General features: G+C 31.7%; 1 protein-coding gene across 1 annotated transcript in view; it reads right to left on the reverse strand.

Annotated features, from left to right (window-relative positions):
* Positions 1–12,924: 12,924 nt before the first annotated feature.
* Positions 12,925–23,041, reverse strand: part of LOC129220933 (follistatin-related protein 5-like) — a 163,497-nt gene continuing 153,380 nt past the window's right edge. Inside the window, exons 11-16 of the mRNA XM_054855368.1 lie at positions 22,858–22,989; positions 20,917–21,176; positions 18,945–19,130; positions 15,531–15,711; positions 14,364–14,570; positions 12,925–13,289 (exon numbers count right to left, since the gene is read on the reverse strand). Of these exons, the coding sequence (XP_054711343.1) occupies positions 12,925–13,289; positions 14,364–14,570; positions 15,531–15,711; positions 18,945–19,130; positions 20,917–21,176; positions 22,858–22,989 (1,331 nt within the window). The remainder of the gene's footprint in view (positions 13,290–14,363; positions 14,571–15,530; positions 15,712–18,944; positions 19,131–20,916; positions 21,177–22,857; positions 22,990–23,041) is intronic.

The following is a 23,041-nucleotide window of genomic DNA, read 5'->3' on the forward strand; positions in this document are numbered from 1 at the left end:
CATTTTTACAGATTTCTCGATAAATAAGAACTGTTCACGACTGTTCTCGATAAATAAATTGTTCTGTTACTTTCGTCGCATAAAAAGTATGCTCTAGCTGTCAATTCCCCCAAAAAAAATTAAACCACCCATGCATTTCGTGGGAAAGCAGCACGATGATAAAGACAGAAACTTTTTTCTATTATCCTTCATGGTAAATAGTTGCGAATAACACTGCGGACAGTGCCTTTGGCGCTCTTTAGTGTTGAATTTACTACTAACTCATGTTGAACTATAATCAAGATTTTCTTAATGTTTTGTTATGACGTTTGTAATTTATGTTTTATAATTTGTATGTTTTAACTTTACTTTATTTTATAAAATAAAAAAAAAGCTGCAAATTTCAGCAATTAATTTTTTTCTGTGTACAATCATTCTATACATTTTCGTAAAGAGATCACTTACATTCAATACGATATAAGCATTTCTTTAAAAAATATATATTTTCTTTGCACGGTTTTGGCTAAAACCGCTCTGAGTTCTCCGTCCAGGCTAATCCAACTTTCAGAAAACGTGACAACATACAAGAGAATCATTACATGTACTAATATTTGAAACAAAAAATTGTAAAATTTGATGGAATATGACAATTCAAAACAATTAAACTTTCAACACACAAGAGCTATAGATGGTAATGTATAGCCTTTATAATTTAAAACCCAAGTAGATCCTCATACTCCTTATAAAATTCCAGTTCTATATCTTAAAAACTTAGAAAAGTATCAGCGCTCTATTGAGCTGAATTTCAATAGTTCTTGGATAGACGACGAATCGTTAGGAGTCGTTCATAATTTTGCTACACTTGGGCCTGCAATCTTTTACTGTGATTCACAATACAAGCAGATTTTTGATAAACGATCCCTCACGATTCGTCGCCTGTTCAAAAAATATTAAAATTCGGCTTATTAGATCTCTGATATCTAATTTTTAAACTGGATATTTAACTGGAATTTTACTATTAGTTGGGGGATCTACGTGGGTTTTAAGTTATGAAGATTATAATTTGCTATCTTTGGCGAATGCACAGAAAGAAAATTGCTTTAAGCGTTCATATTTCATCATATGATCAATATTTTAATTTCAAAATTCATGCTTTCTTTCTTTTCTTTTTTTATGAGAAATGTATATATATCTTCGTGAATGTGAGTGATACTTTCACGAAAATACAAAAATAAATTCTTCATAGTTCATAAACTTACTCCTCCTCTTACGATGAAGGATGAAAAAAAAATGTTGTTTTATCAATTTTTTGCTGATTCCCTAAATGAGGGGGTAAGAATGACAACTGGAACATGACATTTATGTGACGAATTACAGAACAATTAGTCTCTATTTTCTCAATAAATCCAGAAAAATGTGAATTTATGAAAGTGTTCTAATTTTTTTGGTGATTCAGTGTACTTTCACGTACTTAATATGAAGCATAAAAAACTGACAAATTAAATTACATTGCGTTTCATTTTACTTCATCCCGTTCCAAAGTACGATTTTTTTTTATAGTGAGGCACCTAGTACACCTATATTTTGATGAGCTTTTCACCCAACTTAAAAAAAAGAGCTCAATTTTATTGAAACTGAATTCGAAAAATTAATTTATATTTATGTATTTCAGTTTTTACAATAATTTCATGTAAGCCCTCTTATAGCCAGGATCACTCCCATTTGATGCGAAACTTCAAGGAACAGCCCGAGTATAATCGAGATTTCTTGCAAGAGGGTCAATCGTATAATGTCTTAAGTTTGTTGTACATTTCCCTTTTTTCAATCAATCAATTTCAAATACATTGATTTACGGAACCCAGAAATGAAAACCAAACTTTTTTAAATCACACCTACTTTGCATCTAATTTTAATATGCCATACTTCTACTTCGTTATGGTGCGACCCTGAACGCATCTTTAGATCTGTTTTGATTTGTTTTCCTATTAACTATCATTAGAAATTTGATACATTAAACTCAGTATGAAATACTTGTTATAAATTATAAAAATCTATTTTTTATGAAAGAATTATGTATTAAACATTAAAAAGAACTGTATTTAAATGCATATTTTCCTATTCATGCGTCAGTAAAAAGACAAATAAATAAGTATTTCCACTTCTTGTACAGATAAAATTTACTACTAACTCTTTGTAATTGGTCTATTATAAATCATCTCTTAAAGTTACTCTAACTTGTGGTAGTTTATTTTCGTAACAGTTTGTTAATGAAAGAACTAGAAAAGTGTGTAACAGTTATTAATTTTAATAATATTCCTTACAATCAATAAGTTTACCTACAAAAATTATTCTCTAAATTAATGTTTCAAGAATTCACGGTTTAATTTAGTGTTTGTTTAATTTGTTGTAATGTACGATTCTTAACAGTGCATTATTTAAATTAGTATATCCATTTGTAAAGCATTTAAAAGGCTTCAAACTGTTTTATACCTGTGAAATATTTTTTTAATTTTTTTAATGTAAAAGATTATTTAATTCTAAATATTTAAAGTATTTAATTCTAAATATTTAAATACTTTAATCAGTCATTAGATTTGCATTTTTTTCACAAGCAGGCTTTTTTTATGTATGTATACTATATTTTTTACCTTCATTTAGTTAAAAACAGTCATTTTAAAAAATGGCAGCTTCATTGTTTAAAGAAACTTCATTTAAATCTAGTCAACATAGATACTTCATGTAAAAAGTTAAATATTTTTGTGGTGTTTCAGCGACAGATTAATCATTGTATGGATTAAAATATTTGAAAATTGCCTTTTGTACTGTACTTTTATTTTTTTACACCCGACACCTCAGAAGTGAAATTTTACAATAATATGTATAACTGTAACCTATCTATTTATTGTCACTTAAAAATATGCGAAGTAGAAAATGTATCCTGTTGCGGGGTTTCAAAATTGAAGTTAAAGCATCTTCAAAGTTGTAGCTATGATTTTCTGTTTAGTTTGGAAAGGAATTATAGCAGCAAAAGTACTAAAAGCAAAACCAATAACAAATCATTAAATATCTAAATATTTTCGATTATTTGAACGGATTCAAATTGGATATATAAAGTTTAGATATTAAAAATTATTTATTAAGATTATAAAATTAGATATTCACGACATAAAACTAGCACAAAGCTTATGCAAAAGTAAAAAATGGACCACAACAATATCTGAAGAACAAACAAAACGTACAAAAATGATCCGCAAAAATGATGCGGATGCTGAATTTTTACTCTAACATTTATCTACATAGCTAAGCACTCTAAAAGTAGAAATCTAACAGAAAGGAACATGTTTGTATGGTTTTCATCCAAAGCTGAGTATGTGATTAGACGGATGTGATTAGATCCCATTCTTTTTCTATTCATACACATCTGATCACCTTGCACCAAAACTATGTTCCTTAGCGCACCGAAAGAGGGATGCGTATTGAAAACTTTTAATTTCATCTATTGTGTATTGTTTGCAAACTACTGTCCAATATTTTAACGTGCAACCTTACTCGAATTTGCGCATGCGTCAGGTTTCTTCTGACTTCATCAAAACAGTGGTGATAGCAAGAAGGAACTAACGAGCAAGCAAAAACCGAATACATCGGGAAGTGTGCTTCCTTAAACTATCACCCCTTTTTCAATTGGAACCGCTCGCAGCTGCTAGTCGCGGAGTTCGAGAACAAACAGTAATCAAATGGCCTCCAAAAATTACGGATACTGAACTGTTACAGTAGCTGCATAGCAATTCTGCAGTAAGTAAAGCGACTATGTAGGTATGAAAGTAATAAACAGCTTTCTTCTGTTTTTCCTGAGTTGGAGCTGCGTATGTGCTTAGAATGATAGTAAGGATAAGCGTTCATACATCATAGATGGAACTTTACAGTGTATGTGATTAGAATGATTGTAAGGATAAGCATTCATACGTCACAGATAGCCTTTTAATGTGTATGTAATGGCATGATAGTAAAGATGAGCGTTCATAAACCACATATGGCATTTTACTGCGTATGTGGTTAGAATGATTGTAAGGATGCGCATTCAAACGTCACTGATGACAGTTTACTGTGGATGTGATGAGAATGATAGCAAGGATGAGCGTTCATGCGTCACAGATGGCATTTTACAGAAGAAGGATTCCGCGTAACTACGAAATTTCTTAATTCTTTTTTAGAAAGCGACTAAAAAAACTTTATAAACAAAAAAATCCTGCATTGTTTAAAAGGTGCTACTACATGACTTGTTAGTTAATTAATTTTAGTATCTATTTCATCAAATAAACGCCGCATATTTTGTTTACGGAAAAAATACGTTTACTTGTAAAAGGTATGATTGACATAATTTTCAGCCTTAGCCAATTTAAAGGACATTGTTTAGCTAAAATAAAGTCGATAATGGATGGTATAAGAGAGCATAGGCTCGTTTAGTTCTGAGTTGAACTCCTTGTTGTTCTTTCTTTTACTTTTACAGAAAGTAGGCTGAAAATGAGTGATTTTCGACCGATCGACTGAATGCAAATCAGTTTTTAGTAGGAGTCATTAATTTTCTTATAATCAATTCGTAAAGAATTTACCCAGAAGTTACTATTATTACATACCAGTAAAAACAGTACATACATATTTCTAGTAAAAAAAATGGGCATCTGATGGGCCCAATTTCTGCAAATTACTCATCTTGGGGGGGGGGGGGGAAATTAATTTGGATATTGACATCTTGAATTCAAATTATGTTTTTCGCAATCACACGTGTGTGTATGTAGGCGTGTGTGTTTGTGTGTGGGGTATGTGTGTTTGTGTGTAGGGGTATGTGTGTGTGGGTAGTTGTGTATATGAATGTGTGTATCTGTGTGTGGGGGGGTATGTGTATGTGTGCGTAGGCATATGTGTTTGTGTCAGTGTGCAGGCATGAATGTGTGTGTGTGTGTAGCTGCGTATGTATGCGCGTGTGTGTAGGACATGGATGCAACCTGGAGACGGCTTTCGCTATAGGAGCAGCATCGTGAGGAGCCGGTCGACGGCGCAGGGTGCGGAGGGTGGCGGTGGGAAAATAAAAAGATAGGACATCAAAACAGTCAAATGAGAACAATAAACAATCGTGATTGCTCAAAAAAAAAAAAAAAAAAAAAAAAAAAAAACAGAAACGTTTTCCGCTAAAATTCAGTGACCATCCTGAAATTGACTCGGCACCTTTGTGAAGAGTTTAGTAATATTTCCGGTAAAAGACAGTCGTATCTCTGGAATCTTCAGAAAAACATAGGTACGTTTAATACAATAGCTTGGCCCCTTCTGGCTTTGCCAAGAAAGCTCCAAAAGCGTTATTGCAATCATGGCCAAAACCAAGAGAGAACTTCAAAAATTAATCATGAGCTGACCTGCAATTCTTGCAAAGCTATGGAGTCCAGAGACTTATTCGCTCTCATTGGGAGCTTAGTTAATCTGGACGTGCCCTACTCGAACTGAAGCCGATACATTTATTAAATGAACTCAGTTAATATTTATTTTGGTAGCTAAAAATATTTTCCGCTACAGTGAGAAGTCTGCATTCGTGCAACTTATAGCAATTTAGGAAAACTGTTGACAAAGAGACTTGCTATTATCTGAGAATGGATAAAAATCTGAAATCCCGAACAGTTATATGGAAACAATCAGTATCGTTTCGGCATTTTTTCACAGTGTAATCAGAAGCACATAAAGATAATAGAAAACTTAAATCCAATGATTGGACAGAAACTGAGAGCAATGAAAAAAATTTATTTGTGTATTCGAAATCAGCCTTAAAATTACATTAGGAGCATTGCGGATTTCTCATTAGCTAAAATCTTGAGATAGCAATCAAATTATTTAATTTCACGCTCATCTTATCTTGTATCATTTCAGGGGTAATATTTTAAAACAAAAACTAAAAACACTATGGAAGCTTACATAAAGAAATACTGTAAACAACTACATTTAAGATTTTATTTATGGAATACATATGTTACAGCGCATTAACATTTAAAATGAGTCCATACCTTTTTTGCTATATTACAAAATTGTAAGATTTTGAAATAAGACACTTTTATATAAGAAATAATTTATCAAGTTATGCTTTCAAATTATGTATACATTAAGTGTAGAATATATATATATTCAATTGAAGTTGACCACATCAAACGATACAATGATTTTTAAGTATCATACTTTAGTTTATGAACAAGCACATTCTTTAGTCGTTCCTAAATAGAAAAGTCGTTGATGGAAATGCTTATATATTAATAACTTCACATTATAAACACTTGCTCATAGCTTCGATCGCAAATTCAGTACAGCACCGATTGTCTGAACTCCAATTAACCGAACTGTCTAATTGTTTTATCAGGCTATTTCTTTCATTTTCAAGCCTCCCTCCTCCATTTATAAGCTTGAAAATAAGGTTGGTAATCAACATCATGGCAATAGAATTCTAACAGCGTAGTGTGGATAAAAGAAAACTGAAGGTCACAGTGTAAGAAAAGGACAGCTACACGTTTTTAAAACTCTGAGAAGCAACAAAAACAGGTTTCCGAAAGTCGTTTTAAATGATCTGTTTTTTATTTAATATGGTGTTAGAATTTTCCTCTATAACAATTTTATTGACATTTCAATGAAATATAAGGTTGTTTGTGTGCAATAAATTGGAGCTGTCCTGTTTTTCGTTGCAAGGAGATATGAGGCTGTGAGAAGCAAAGGTTGCCAAATTAGAAATTTCGAGATAATCAGCATAAATGGTAGATGAACGTTACCTCTGTCATGGGGCAAGAGATAGTACAAGTGGTACTGGTTGGTGCTGCTAAACAGCATGATTCCAGAAAAAAAAACCCTCACTGAAAGCTGAGCTAGGATGGCAACTTTAAAAAAGCGTTTTACTCAAAACTTTAAAATGTCCACGTACATCCCTTTGCTTCTCCTTGCCTCATACGTAGCAGTGAGAAGAAAAGGAGTATAAGTAGACTTTCTGAAGGTTTGAGAAAATTGACTTTGAAGTAGATCCTTGGTGGGCTTTCATTAATTTTTTTTATAAAAACTGTTGTATAGAAGCATATACCACGGATACTAGTTCTATTTCATGCCCCGAAACAGAAGAGAGACTCTCCTACTATCTTTACATGTTATCTCGAAACTTCTAGTTTTGGCACTTACATTCCTTTGCTTCTCACTGCCTCATATGATAATTGAAATAAGTTTTGGTTTTTCAATGTTATTCCAAACAATATTTGGTTTAAGTAAGATAACAATTCGAGCTTTGCACTTTTTTTTTTAACATCAGGTTTAAAACATTACAGAAAGTAGGTAATAATTTTCTTCACTTTCTCCTGAAACGTAACCGGTTACAGATCCTATCCTTCAATATATTATGTTCCGCTGGTTGAAGATATATGAAAAATATTACCATTAATTCTTATGCTAAATGAAATTTAGTAGTTTTCTTCATATATTCCAATATCAAACACAAAACCATTTAAAAAGTGGATTTGTCTCCTTCATGCACCAAGGTCACTAATTTTGGTTGACTGGTAAATTTTCAGGATTGAAAATATACATTTCAATCGGTTTGTTATAGTTAGAATAATGACTAAATTTGCTTGGCGCGTTAGCGAAAGTTTTACTTCTTTAACTAACAATGGCTGTTTCCAAAAGGTTCGGACAGTTGGTGCTGTACTGTATTTATTCATCTGTAAATGAAAATATACTTTCTTACATCTAAACACTAAGTCATACTGTTTTTTTAAGCAAATCTCAGAGCATTCTTTTTTTTTAAACCCGAATGCAGCGAACCTGTTTTTATTTGATAAGCTTACATGGAAGCTTTCTCAAGAAACTACACATACTAAACGCAGAACTGCTAAACTAATGTCTAAAACATTACTATCTGCTAGAATAAATGCTTTCTTTCTTAAACTGCATTTCATTGCGCTTGTAATTTCAGTTAACATGTTACCAATTTTTTATATAAAATTTACATTCTTATAAATGGTTATGTTTTCAGAACTGAAACTGAACATTTACAAATTATCATGATTTCTGAGTATTTTTTGTACCCAAGTCAACCCCCTCCGCCCAAAATAAATGAATAAATAAATATATAAATAAGCATTTCTTCGCCAACATTCGAAAAGATCAGAAAGACGAAAACATTTTATGGTTTTTACATTTGTTGTTTTATTCATAACACATAAAACTTGTAGATACATATACTTCCTATATGCGTTAATAATTTTGAATTAATGGGTTTTTTTTTTCTTTCCAAAAAACTGGAGTATGAAATGGCTGCTTTTCAAAGCTTGTTTTTTAACACACTAGTAATACAAGTATAAATTGTCACATTACGTCAAGATATTCTTCCTATTTTCATACATACCTTTTTCATATGTTAGCTTACTGATATCGTGTAGAATTCACCAGTCATAGCTGTAGCATAACTATCATTATTTGTTAAGATAGTATTCTTCTATAAATGTTTCAGCTTTAATGTTTACTAATAACGTTACTTCGCACCTCTAATGGTACATTTTCCACTGCAGAAATAGTCAATTAGAGGTATAGTTGGGGAAGCTTTTGAAAACTACTTAATTTCCTTCTAATTTTCATATTTGTTTTAGAAAATGTTTTACTTTAAAAAAAAAACATTTAGATTCAGTTTTACTTATATTGACCACTCTATTGGAATTGCAGTTCTTTAATAGTTATAGTAATGAAACTTTAATAATTCTCTTTTGATAATACTTGAAGAACTTTCGGGTAGTAAAATCGCATCATTAAACGGGAACCGCTGACTATGAAACAACTGCTAACACTTTTTAAAGTTAGCGCACATTTAAAACTCAATCTGCATATTTTTAATGGTATCCTACGCCTATATTTAACAATAAATCTGGTTGATACATGTGTGCACTGGACAGAATGAATTCAACGTTCTTATGGTTACCAATCGTTTACTGCTATATTTTGGCAAGAATATTTTTCAGAATTTTGTTAATTGCTAACTAATGCAGTAAAGAATAATAATTTAAAGCTTTAGACAATTAGTCAACCACCATAAATTTACAAGTCATGCAATTTATGTTATTTACAATGTCCAACTTTAAAATACTGGAGTTAAAAAATTCCTAAGCCTTCACTTTCACAGAAATTGGAATTTCTGATCAAGTTACAAAATTACCGTACAAAATTACGTGGTGAAGATTTTTGTCAACCCTCCAGAACTCGCGTCGTGAGTAATATACTCCCACCAAGAAGAACATATTATTTTGCTTTATTCTGCTTCATCGTATATTTTATTTGTTTTAGGCATATTATAATTTTTTATAACATGTGGTATTTAGAACAGATAATGACATATTTTTAACTAAAAAGTATTTAAAGTATTTTTCGAGATAAGTTAATTGTGGGTAAAAATTCTCACATAGCCAGTTCTCAGGTAACTCATTTCGACGCGAGTTAATGAGGGTTAAAGACATTATTATTCATTAAACATTTGTGCTGATAAAATGAATTGTAAATTGTCGTCTTAGTTTAAATAAATCCATATTTTTACATTATATAAATAAAAGTACTTCAGTAACATTCAGTTCAGTATAAAACTTTCAACAAAAAAATTTAATATTTTATTTTCAATGGTTTTTATTTTTTATGCAATCATCACTAGTTTTTCATGGTCTAATTCTACATGAAAGTGGCAGTTCTGCATTTAAATTACAGTATGTGAGCTGCTAGATGCATAACGATGTACAGTTACACAATACACAAGTTAAGTCTTAATAGTCGTAATAGTAGTTATAAAATGTTCTAAGACGCCGACACATGAAGGCTGTAAACCCATCGTTCTATTTGGGTCTAACCTAGAAATTTATTTGGAAGAGGCACACAGTTAGCTACTCTAGATAGATTATGAAGTTTGTATCCCATGGAACTTTGATAACATTAAAAGCATATTTTGTTGCATTGGCAATGGCAAGGGAGCCTCTTGAAATTTGAATTTATTTTCGCTTTACAGTATTTATATGGTTTTAGCAAAACAATATAAATATTATAATATGCATAATGACGGTGAAAACATCTGATTTACCATAGATGTGTCTCTTGTATAGCATAACTTTATTGATAGATTGCTTCGAAAAGAATATTGTGTAAAACTGCATTTTAAAAATGTTCAAATTTGTTTTCAACTTTTTATATAGAATAAAAATAGAAAAAAATATAAATTATTTTAATGAAATTACTTTTGTATGTTTTGGTGTAAAGAAAATAATTGCCATTTTTAGACATTTAATCTTTTATAACTTGCTCACATAGTACAATCGCAAAGTCAATGCGAAAATTAGTGTGTTTCGGGTCCGAAAATTGGCGTCATGAAGTAAAGTGTGTTAGTGCAGCTGTAATAGAAAGTAGCTATTTCATTTAGCATGGGATTTTAGCCCGATACGCTAATTTATTTTTCTTGTGATTAGGAAATTTTGTGTATAAATAGATGCATAAGCAAACTGGGAATATTAAGTGAAGCAGTCCTCACTACAAGAAACTTCAAAAATACCCTAACAATGATCCGATAGTAGAAGCTTTTGGTATATATGAAGGAATGCAATAACTTCATTTCGAAGAACTGGATATGGGTACATAAGACTGGGTAACTCACACAAAACACCACATTAAAAGAAAATATATTGCCTACTAAATAAGCAACTTTAAATTGATGCGTTTTTACTGTTGTTGTTATCATTATTTCTGTTATTATTATTAATATTATTATAATTATGTGTTACTATCAAATTTAGACTGATATCAAGGATCATTGAAATGGCTGATGTACACTTAAATTTATAGAACGAGTCACAATTTTTTGCTAAGTTAATTTTTGTAAAGGACTATTTTCATTGTTAAATCGTTGATTTCATTCTTTGAAAACTAAGATTACTTAATTGTTTTTAAAATAAATAAAAAATAACAAAGGTTGAAGTAGCAGTCTTATAATTTCACATTTTTAGAACTCTAGTTAAGATTCGGGTAAAAGTTACCGCCCTTTAGCCAGTTGGGCTGTCGGTGTACTGCATTTCAGTAAGATCTACAAAATAAAGAACAAAGAATAATGGGGCAACTACTTGAAGCTCAGCCAAAGTGGTCAGTTGTGCATAAACAGTTATTGCTCCAATGAAAAGCTACCAAATTCGTCACATGACAGCCACAAAATAACCAATGTGGATGTGCGACGTACCTATATCCAAAACCTCATTAGATATTCAATTGCTTACTGTGTGCTTTCACGAGTTATAAGAAAGATTTCCAGAAATTAATGTTAGGTTTTAGACGATACATATTTCACAAGCATTATAGACCACAATTATCACCAAATACAGAGTGCAGAGCACAAAATACTCTGAGCTACGTATACGAGAAATTGAACAAAATATCACAATAATATCTTTGCTTAATATTTACAAGGATAATCAGTAGAAAAATGTTGACTAATACTAAGAGCAAACTCAATGATTCAATGTACACTGTGTAAATGGAAAATAATTTTACAATGTGGACAAATATGTGACGAAATCATTCTAAACTCATAGTATATCTTGAAAATTGCAGCTAGTATTTTTGAGTGATAAAGTAATTATTTTTAAGATTTTGAGTTGATTTTTGATTAAAAAAATAATAATAACAATATCAATGAAATGTAACTTTTAAAAAATTAAACGAAGTCCTTGGGTTCTTAAATTGGTTCTCTTCGATAAGTTTCACTAGGCTAAAACTTTTAGTGTTCCAATGTTTATTATCTACAATTGTTAATCAGCAAAATCAGCAGGTGGGTCCTCATTTTTTTTTCTAAATTATAGTTGGTTTATAATATTATAATATGCATACTTTCCGAGTTCTTACGAATTTTTATTTCGTTTAATGTTCTAAAAATATTCTCGCGCTGTAAATAATTTTGCTTTTCCTGATTTTCCTAACCCTAACTTTTTGTGCGGAACCCTAATTTTGTTTCTTAGTTTTTGATAAAATTACGTGTATGTACGATACGTTTATTAGCATTTGTGCAGTTGAAAAAATGTTCAGTTGTGAAACAAAAATTGCATAATGTTATAGAATATAAAAAAAACATAAATTTTTCACATTTATGTGCGTGTTTCATAATAATATTTTGTGCTTAAAATATTCAACTAATCTGCAGTTACAAGACTGTAATGCGAGCTATAGGTACCATTTCGGTTTGCACATTTTTTCATAGATTCTAGATTTTTTTTGAAAGTCTATAGATGTGATTTACGTTAGTGCCCTTGACGAATAGTAAGTTGGAAATAGTTTTGAAAATGTTAGTAGTTTTGAAAACAAAACATTAAAACGATCAGTAATCAAAGTTTTTTGTCTTTCAAAAATGCCCTTAAAACTTAAATCAAATTTATTTACTATGAAAAACTTAACTCTAAATTAAAATACAAGTGATTGATAAAACTACATTGTGTACTCTTGTTTTAAAATTTCTAAATTTAGATTTAAAAAACAGCTTTCTACGATTTAATATCATTAAACACTGTTCTGTTTACTACGATGGCGTTGTTTAACGGATATTTTATGTGACTCTTGAGTCAGAGGTCTGGAATCATTAAAAAATATTTTTTTTCTCTACTCCTTGCACATTATTTTATGAAGGGAACCTTATGTTAAAAATTAATTAACGCTTTTATTTTAAAGATTTGCCTCAATATTTGTTGCGTATTTGCTCGATATTTCACAAATTTAAAACTATTAAACCCGATATACGTATTATCACCATTAATTGGAAACTTATCGAAGAGAGCAAATTGGGTTCGGTCAAGGGATATTTCTAAATAAGCTGCAATACAAATTTTATAAATAAACTCTATCAACATCACAAAATAAAAATTTCATGAACACTTAAGGCGCCCGCACCCACACCATCATCCTTGGATGGACAATGGATCCAATTTCGCAATTCACAGTCCTCGTTTTGCCGTTGACCACGAAGATGGCCTCTTCTGCAGTGGTGGCCATATAAGTGCCAAAGACCCCAGCACTAAAGATGGGTCGATTGCTGTTGCCCCAGGCGGCCAGTCTACGGTCGGCGGGACGTCCGATGCCCGTAATCATCTCCACTTTTCCGTCTGACAAGTCTACAAAGAGGATATCTTCTTTTGAAGATGAAGTGGCATATAGGTCGTAGCTGTGGGTGGTTCTGGAGGGGAAGAAAGCAACATCGCTGATCTGGAGTGTTGTCTTCACATCAAACAGGAAACGTAAACCTGGAAAAATTTAGGCAAAGTAATGTTAATGGTGGAGAAACAAGATTTTTTTTGTCTAGCAGCTGAAATCAGGGGCTTTTGAACTTAAAGTTTGAAGAGGAAACTCAATATACCCAATAATTATCAATTATATTGGTTATTTAAATCTATTGATAAGATATAAGCATGTAATATTTCACTACTGTCTCCAATTTTTGGAACGAGAGGTGAATAGTTAGTCAAAGGAATATTCTTTGACCTCCCTTCGGAACGCCTGGGACCGAAAGCAGTTATTCATTTTAATTAATGAGGAAAAAAAACTTATATAACCTCGATCTGGTGGAAAAAACATAAGTAAATTTTATTAAAAAATAATAAATATACTAATTTATATTTAGAGCTTTTTGTCAATTTAAGCCTGTCCTTTACAAAATTTGGCTTGAGACGTCCTATTTTTCATTTTTGTTTTGCTTCACACATACCGACACAGGCTTTTTGTTCTTAGGGACTAGTACAGTGCAGGCAGTCTTCCCCAAAATTTATTGTTCATGATTGAAAGATATCAATTGTATATTTTAACAGTTTTAGAGCCAAGGGAACAGTTTTTTGAAAAAATTGTTAAACATATTTAAAATTCAGAGATAAATGGGAAGTATTGCATCACATTCCACCAATACCTACAGTGAATGCAATAGTATTAAAGATATTGTTAATTAATATACTGCTTTCAAATTAGTCTCACGTACTTACAAACCCTCTACTTAGAGATGCTGTGATTTCTGATGTGTTAAAAAAATGGACACTTTATACTAGAATCAGCTAATTAAAATAAAATGCTTATTCATCGCACATATCTTGATTTGTGGCAGAGAAACCATACTGTCAAAAGTTGACTATTTATCGTAAAAATTGAAAATTTTTGGCAATATTTCAAATAAAACCCAAATACTAAATTGCAATATCGCAATAATCACACACGTTCAGAGAAAACAATAAAACGAGCATACTTTAATTTTTCTTTTCCACACACTGTTTCATTTTAAAAAAAATCATAATGGAACAAATAATGCTATTTTAATGATTAGAGAAACTTACCATCTTCTGTTATTTCTTGGGCTACAATGACAACACTGTGGTCATTAGCTTTTAAAGTAACAACCCTTCTGGAATCGGGCGAAACATGTGGACGACCAAACAGTGTAGTACTGTGCACTAAAACTGTGTCTGTTAAGTAATCCAAAACAATTTGCCCTGTTGGTCTTCCTGTTACTGGTTCCAAACATTCCAAGAGAACAAGGCCACCTAAAATAAATTGAGGTATGCATTTAGTACATTCAAAATTCTTTAAAATTTACAATCCTACGAAACTTACGCCCCATAATTGTTCAAATTGATTCTCATGCTTTTAAATGTAAAAGTACAGATTTTTAAAAATGCATTGGTATTTCTGAGAAATTTTATATATCTCTTCTTTAGTGGTACGGGCTTGTCTAGGGTGGCCATTATTTATTTCCGCAGAACTAATTTTAGGGTTGCCCCTTTATTGAATAGACCTCCTTCAGGTTTTAATTTTAAGACTCTTCTGGTGTTTCGAACCAATCGATCCTTCGGATACTTGATCTTCCCTCTTTTCAGTTTTCCTGGTAGTTTGCCTTCAAAGATCCTTTTGGTGAACTGGTCATTGTTCATTCTAGTCACGCGTCCTACCCTTTCCAATCTTTGTTCTTTTTCTCCAGACATATCATTACATTTTACTCTTCTCGGAATTCGGCTTAATACTTTAGTTTCAGAAAAGATAGAGTTTATTTATTATCTATATTTAAAAGAATTATTAATCTGCATGCAAATACAAATGTGTCATTCATTGATTTTTTTTTTTTTTTTTGGAAAAATATATATTAAAATCTAGTTCTGAAGGACGTCAGACGTTTCCTTTCTCATATTATTACTGTTATTAGAGGTCCGGGAATGAAATCTCGTTTCTGAAAATCCTCTAATTTAAACAACTTTTAACTTTTTATCAATGATGTAATTGCCCTCGTTATCAACAACCCCAAAACTTTTTTCCATCAAGTGAGCAACTTTTAAATTTCACATCAATAAAAAATCAATATGATCAAATACTTGAAGATGCCAGTGTTTAAAATAGCAGTATTTCAAATTTCTTTTGTCACGTAATAACCAAGGTAAAGGAATATCAGATTGTGCCTTTTTTTTAAAAGATACCATACATAAATAATAACAACAACAAAGAAAACTGACCAAATGATGCAAAATCCGCCGATTTAGGGGCACAGTTGTAAGGTGTGAGGTCTACCGTCTTTAGATATTTCATTCCTTGTAAGTCAAGTTTGTACATCCCTCTTTGATTGGTGTGTACTACGTAACCATACTTCCATCCATGGCCCAAATCTTGCGGAGCAGGTATGAAAAGTCCACTAACCTATTAAATTAGAAAGTATTTCAACAAAACTTTATTGAAACATCATACTGTGGTAGCATCCTTAGTGCAAATGTTATATACATAACACAGACAAAGTTTCATGAATTAGTCGATAATTACGACTACATGACTTAAAAGTGATTTTGCCATTGCCATCAGAAATAGAATAACAGTATAAATACAATTCGAATCTAGTTTATAGACTAAATAACTTAAAAGTATTAAATTTCATTAGCAGATAGTCCTAGAAATTATTATTATTATATGCACGGGTTTGCAGCAACTATCTCAAGTGGTAGTGTATTCTTACCGCTTTAAGAAGCAAGTATAATTTAGGAGAAAATATTTGTTTTATGTTATGTACATTCAACGAATATTTTCTTCGAAAATGTATTATTTCCAGAAATTTCGGGCACAAGCTCGGTATAACATCAAAACTGCTTGATTGCTGATGAATGTTATTATTACCAAATGCTAAAAACAGAGAATCAATACGTATATTTATCACATAACCTTTCAGAAGCATTCCCATCCTATTCATTTCAAATCTACTGTCTACATGCATTGTGAGAAATTCTTTTATGACCAAAGCATCTAAAAGCACTTTACGAGAAAACTTATTAGATAGATCAATTGTCTAAAGGGAATGGAATGCTTTAGTGCTAATGAGTAATAGACGAGGAAAATAATTTTTCCTCTTTGGAGATTTCGTAGCTCTTGATGGGAGAAACAAGTTTTCCTTCCCGTAGAAGTCTCTAAAAATTAATACTAATTATAAATTATTAAAATGAGAATAAAGTTACCCAATATAACGGTATCGCTTAGTATGGGTTAATAATGTTTTTGCCCCCCCCCCTCTTTACGTGTAACCGAAATCTGCGAAGAATGTAGGACAGGTTGTCGAAATGTTGATGATTTGTGTTATGATTAGAAACAGAGATCTGAGCTGCAGTTATGTAGGTGCTCTCCCCCCCCCCTCAATTTTGCTGACACGAGATTTCCCCCTCCCGCCAGTTTTTTAGTTTCTATCATACCTTTTGATAAGGGGGAAGGATTTTTTCATGTCGGTTAAACTGAGGATAAACCATAATGAAGGTTACAGGTAGCGTAGACCGGGGTACGTTTACGCAGTGCTCTTGTTTCAAAATGCATTTTAACTGGAGAGCCAACAGTCATAACATATTGCTGCTGCCCCCTAGCAAATATCCTCACAAGTTTGTGATCATCATTCGAGCTTCGGTCAACTGAACTGTGAATGAATAATAGTTAGAAACGAACAAATGTAAAAAAAATCAGCAGAATTTTATTCTTTTTTGAGAATTGTATTTGTATGCACTGAAATGTTATTAAAATTTTTTGCTCATTAAAAATACATCCAAACTTGGAGACAGGGCAAGTTTACGCGTTGACGACTGAGCACCTTTACGTACGTTCTTACTGTGTCTTACTTCTAAACATGCCCTGACACCTTTTTCGCTCCGAACTGTCTCAAAACGTTTTAGTATTTTCAGGCTATTTAGTTTTCAAACTCACCATTTAATTTTTAAATGAGTTACAAATTCGTCTTATAACTTACAATCATGTAGTGCTGTCTTCATACCACTTCAGCTTTCACTTTATACACTATTCAGTCTTTAATTAATTTGCTTTATTTTAACGATGGTAAGACATTATGTTCAAAACACTAACAGAACCATGTTAGGTGTCAAGATGAATATGCGTAAACGTGCCCCGTGTCTGGGGCAAGTTTACGCAACCGACTTGGACCCTGGACTCAAAAATATGTTTTTTTAACGGTTAAAAACAAACTGAGCAACAACTGAATATGCCAATTTTGACTCCATTAACTGCTTCATAAAACCACAATGTCTAAAATTTCCTAAGTTAAAACATTAAATTTAGCAAGTTCATTAAAAAAAATCCGCGTAAACGTGTCCCGGTCTGCCCTATTTACTTCTTTTACAGTTCGGACATTTTTGATACTGCTGCAGAAAACCGTGACACAGTTCATATACGTTGAAAATTATAACTTTATAATTTTCTGTTTCTTCAGTATTGACTTTCAGTGTATGCCTTTTCAGTATTTATTCCCATTTCAAGTATAATAAGTGCATGCTATCAGGAATTAAAATCACGAGGGAGAAGCACCGAATAAGGGGGACTGGGCAATATCGAGGCAAATATGCAATATGGGGTAAACAAGCTTTTTTTTTTTTGTTCAGATGAGGAATATTAGAGGAGATAAAATGCAGATGGGGAAATGGTGCTGTATGTCTTATGGCGCAAGGTCAGTTTAAAATCATCAGAAGGGTGAAAAGTGGGTTTGGCGTCAAAAAAACCTCTAATAAGCAATTATAGAACAAGTTGGTAATCGAAAAAAAATAATGTTATTTGTTTGAAGTGCTTATAGGTGATTTATGAAATGTAAACACTAGTTTTCTATTTGGTTTAATAGTATTTCATATTAGGAGGCATCCTGTCTAAACAAACTTTTCCCGCATTTTTTTTATAATAAAATTTATATATATGGCTAAAATGTTTCGTTTAAGCTTTCAAACAATAATGATCCCAACCCCAGATTCCTGAATTTAGTTTTACTCTCAATAGTATTAATATTTTCTTGGTTTTATTAGTTGTAAAGGACAAGAACAAAATGCAAAACCCTACTGTTTGAAGCAAACATATGCAACTTTTATTGTTACAAAGTAAAATGTATTGCCAAACAAAAATGTGGCTGAACCTTTTTCGTCACGAAACAACTTCATTCACAAAATAGATAACCCGTAAGCATATTTGACGAATTAACTATTCCTTTTGCTTTTAATTTCAGCTGATAAATAAGTTTTTATGTTGCCTTTGGAAAACAAGAAGTTGTGCTAATGCATGCCTTAAATTAGTTGAGCCAAGAGACAGAAATCAGAAGTCAAAATAAGGAAAAGTTTAATACAGGCTTAAGTAAGTAGTGGTTAAGTAAGGTTTTACGTAATTATGAACTAAATTCATAGAAACAGATGAATTTAAAAAATGGCAACCAAATTAATCACAATATAAAAAAGTAATAAACATAACTAGATCTTAATCTCCGAATTTTTTTCGTTGAAATTTTTGAAATTCAAAAGACCCAATTGTTACAAAAAAGGAAGAAACAAAGAAAGAAAAGAAAAATATGACTTGATTTCGCTTTGTCGACCAAAATTTATCATGGATATAATCATATAGTCCCATATACTCACAAGGTCAAAATGCCCATCTACTGGCTCAGGATGAACCGTGTGATGTTTTTTCTTCTGACTAGCGTCCCGAATAATTTGTATAGTTTTCGTCCCTCTGTCTTGTACATTCCTCCAACACAATACCCATACTTGATCCAAATTCGGGACATAATGTAGCTCAACGGGGTATTTGTCAGTCACCACAACCTGTAACAAAAAAAAAAGTATAACATATAAGTAAATCTAAGAAAACCATTAAAAAATATTAAAGCGAATTCGGTTGTCGAATGAATTTCATTTAAGAGGAACGTTACTATTTTGAACCACTTTCACTCTTACATTTTCTTTTCTGAGCATTTTACGCAATTACCAAAAATACACATTTAGTGTCTGCTGTTTCTCTCGAAACCAATAAATCCTTGTTTTAAGCTATATTTCCATTGTATGATATTTTAGGTTTCATTACAGACCGCCTAAGAGCAATTCTAGCATTTATTGCTCAAAAAAAGAAAGAAAAAGACTCCTTTCAGAAACTGTTTGTTTAACTAAGACTAATTTCCTTAAAACTAATTTCCTGTTTGCCAATCTATCAGTGATTTTTATCTGCTTGTTAACTGCTATTTGGTAATCCGCAATAAAATTTACAAATACTTTTCAATTTATGTCCGAATTTACGAAATTCAGTAAAAAACAGAATTATCTATTCAAAACAAATTATCAAAAGGCGGGTAATTCAGACACGGATTACTGGATATTGAGTGTACCTATATGAAAGACAATCATTTGAACTTCCCAGATAATGAGAATATTGTTCTTATTACAGGAAGTATGTTGATACCTAATGGCGACAGGAAAGGTGTACTTCTTACCAGGAATCTTAAGGTGAAAAAAAAAGAAAAAAAAAACATTCGGTCGTGTAATAATGAAAAAATCTCAATTTGTAGTAATCAAAAGGATGTAGTAAAGCATCGTTTTGCGTCCGTTAATGATTTGCCGTTCTGTACCCGTTATCGAAATATGAGGTCGTCAAATCAGTTGACATGCTAAGAAAAGTCACTAATTTTAGCGTGGTTCGGGGAATAATGGAAGACATCTTTCACACGTTTTGCATATGGATGTCGCACGGTGAAGTTGCGGGAAAACTTTAATTCCTCGCCAAATCTTTGAGATTGACGCTCTTCATAAATTTCGGCATACTTTAAGACCTCAATAGCGGGGACACGAGGGTAAGCAATTTTTTGCGTCGAAAAAATGTTGCAAAATGACATTCGAAATGCTATTTACTTAAATTTTTGTCTTAACACCATTCGTGTGGTTCTCTGGTAGGAGTTGTTCGACCATATATCACCGCATACGTATTTATATGTGCTAGGTAAGATGCACACGCATTCAGAGCATTTTAGGAAAAAAGTATTAACCCTTTCCGGATTGTTAGTTTTTCACAACTTTTTTCAAAATTTCACACACATTTCAAAACTTTCTAACTCGTTAGTCACACATTATTTTTGAACTTTAAAAACCGCTTCAGGGTTAGTATTTTGAACTATTGTTTTCTCTTGAATTACTATAGATGGCAGTGCTGCAAAAATGTCTTTTTTTGTTTATTCAAATTTATTTAATTGTTTAAATCATCTGCAGTTTTGAGCTCAAAAATGGTTAATTTTGTTACGATTTTTAGAATTTTAATTTGCGCTAAAACTGTAAACTTTTTGCTTCCTATTTTCTGGGGCATTCAATCAGATTTTTGTAATAGATTCAAATCCCTTGTTGAATGTACAATCACGTTTTTATTCAAGTCGTAGGCGCCCTGTGAAAGAATTTAAGGCAAAAAAAAGTTTTTTCAACAGTAAAATCTATGTCCAGATGACCTAGTAACCCCTGCTCATAATGTTTTTTTTTTTTTCATAATGCTTCAAATATTTAAATGATTCGGGTGTCTAAAAGAGTCAAATTACACAGCACCAAAACTTTCTGTATTTGATCCAGTACTTACATCAACAACAACCATCTGAACTCTTGAGATAATGAGAATTCTGTCCTTGTTGGGCTGCGATGCATAGACGTATCTGTCAGCGACATTGATGGCAGACCCCCAGGAACAGTTCAACCCCCTATCTCCACAGACGTATTCTTGTGTGCCAGGTATAACATCTGTGCTCTGAATTTGGTGATACAGGCGGCAGTTATCGGGCTCGTAGACTGATACACCCCAATCGTGGAAAGCGAAGAATCGGTGCTCTAGTTGCGGTATGCCTGCAAGAGGTGAGGTCGTTGCATGTATATGATAAAGTGAAATAAAAAGCGTATGCAATGCAAAGTTCATCCAGAACTGAACTAGTCTGTTTCTGTATGTCAGCATTGGTTTTGCAATAAGAATTATCACTAGGAGTAGTTTTCATTCTATATCAAATTTCATTTGCTTTGTAAAATAAGAAATAACATCGTCAAATATCACAAATTGCAGATTTCTGCAGACACGTGTTTCTGCATTACAAGAAACGCTTTTTTTTTCAATGCAAAAAAAAAGAGCTTATTGATGAAAAGTCATCCAATGTTGTTATTTCTTATTTTACTTTTATTGCACAAAATATTTATTTTATGTATTTTACTGAATCATGGACTTCGTATAAAGGATCACTTCATAGCAACACATATATCTTTAGGGTTAGATGAAAACTAGCATTTATCGTCAAAATAATATCATATTCATTCCCTCATACTATTAGGCCTTAAGTATATTCTTACTATAACTATGTTTTTAATGGAAATTTAATATTATTCACAGCTGTTCGATATTGAAAGCATTAATGAATTGCGACGGAAACTTCCTTGAAAATATTATTCAAATTCAATATGTGTAACAATAAAGTAATGCAGAACCAATTTTTTGAAATATTTTGAACTTTTAAAAATATAATATCTTAAAACTCTAATCGTTATTATGTTTTCTTAATACGTAATTACCAAAAGAAAAAAAAAACATGAAGCATAAAAATTTAAGGAAGAAAATTAAAAATTACATTTTTAAATAATTCTTTTATCAAAATCAAATAGCTTTCAGATTACAATTCTTGCACGATAAATAAAACGAATGACACTTTCTTAACTATTGAGTTAAGATAATGCAAAGATTCTCAATCAGTCCAATAAATACATTTTCCTCTCGTAATGGTATAAAATCTTATAGTGTAAATTACTTATAGTTTATATATAAAAAAACTTATAGTGTAAATCATAGTGCTAAAAGGTGTTTGACTTGTAAACAAAAGGTGTTCTCTTAGTATGCCGAAAGAAAAAGAAGAAAGAAATAAAGAAAACCGTGGAGTAAGATATGTTTTTGCAACACTAAGTTAGATAATCTACAAAAACAGTTCTGTTTTAAAATGTAAATTTACGAAACAGTTGCACTTACACAACCTCCCTCAATTTGGGAGGTTTGACCCAGTTTATACACTCTTGAAAAATGCCAAAATAATAATAATAATAATAATAATAATTGTGTAAAAAAAAGCTCCAGACATTGTAAGAAAACGAAAAATGACAACTTGGATGATGAATAATAAAAAAATGTATTTGTAAGAAGCGGGTCAAACCTTCCTAGTTTTCCCTATATATATTGTACAACCAAATTTGGGAGTACATTATATGTAGAGGAGTTGAAGAAATAATTTCATTTATGCAATTATTTCTGGAGAAAACTATCCGTATTTGTAATTGGTACTGATAGTATAAATAATAATATTAACAATTTTAAATTTAATTGAGTATCTATAAATTGCTATATATGTTCCCGGCATCATTTATTGTTGTTTTTGTTGCTTCTGAATATATTTAAGGCATATTAAATGCAAAACACAATTCATATCTTGAACATCATATTCATATTTGGTATAGACAGTAAGAAAAAAAGTAAACCAAACATAGATTCCTTTACTTCTTGAAGGTTGATCTTGTACGACAAGTGAACTAATATCCCTTGTTGTACCAGCTGGATTCGTAGCCACGCACATGTAAGCACCTGTATCACTGTAAGTTATTTTTCCAACGACTAGCGCTGTGCTGTTTCCTGGAAATAGATGGTCGTTAAATCACACAGTAGAGTCCATAAATATGTTTTA

Source organism: Uloborus diversus, chromosome 4 (assembly GCF_026930045.1).
Source record: "Uloborus diversus isolate 005 chromosome 4, Udiv.v.3.1, whole genome shotgun sequence".
In the NCBI taxonomy this organism is placed as follows: Eukaryota; Metazoa; Arthropoda; class Arachnida; order Araneae; family Uloboridae; genus Uloborus; species Uloborus diversus.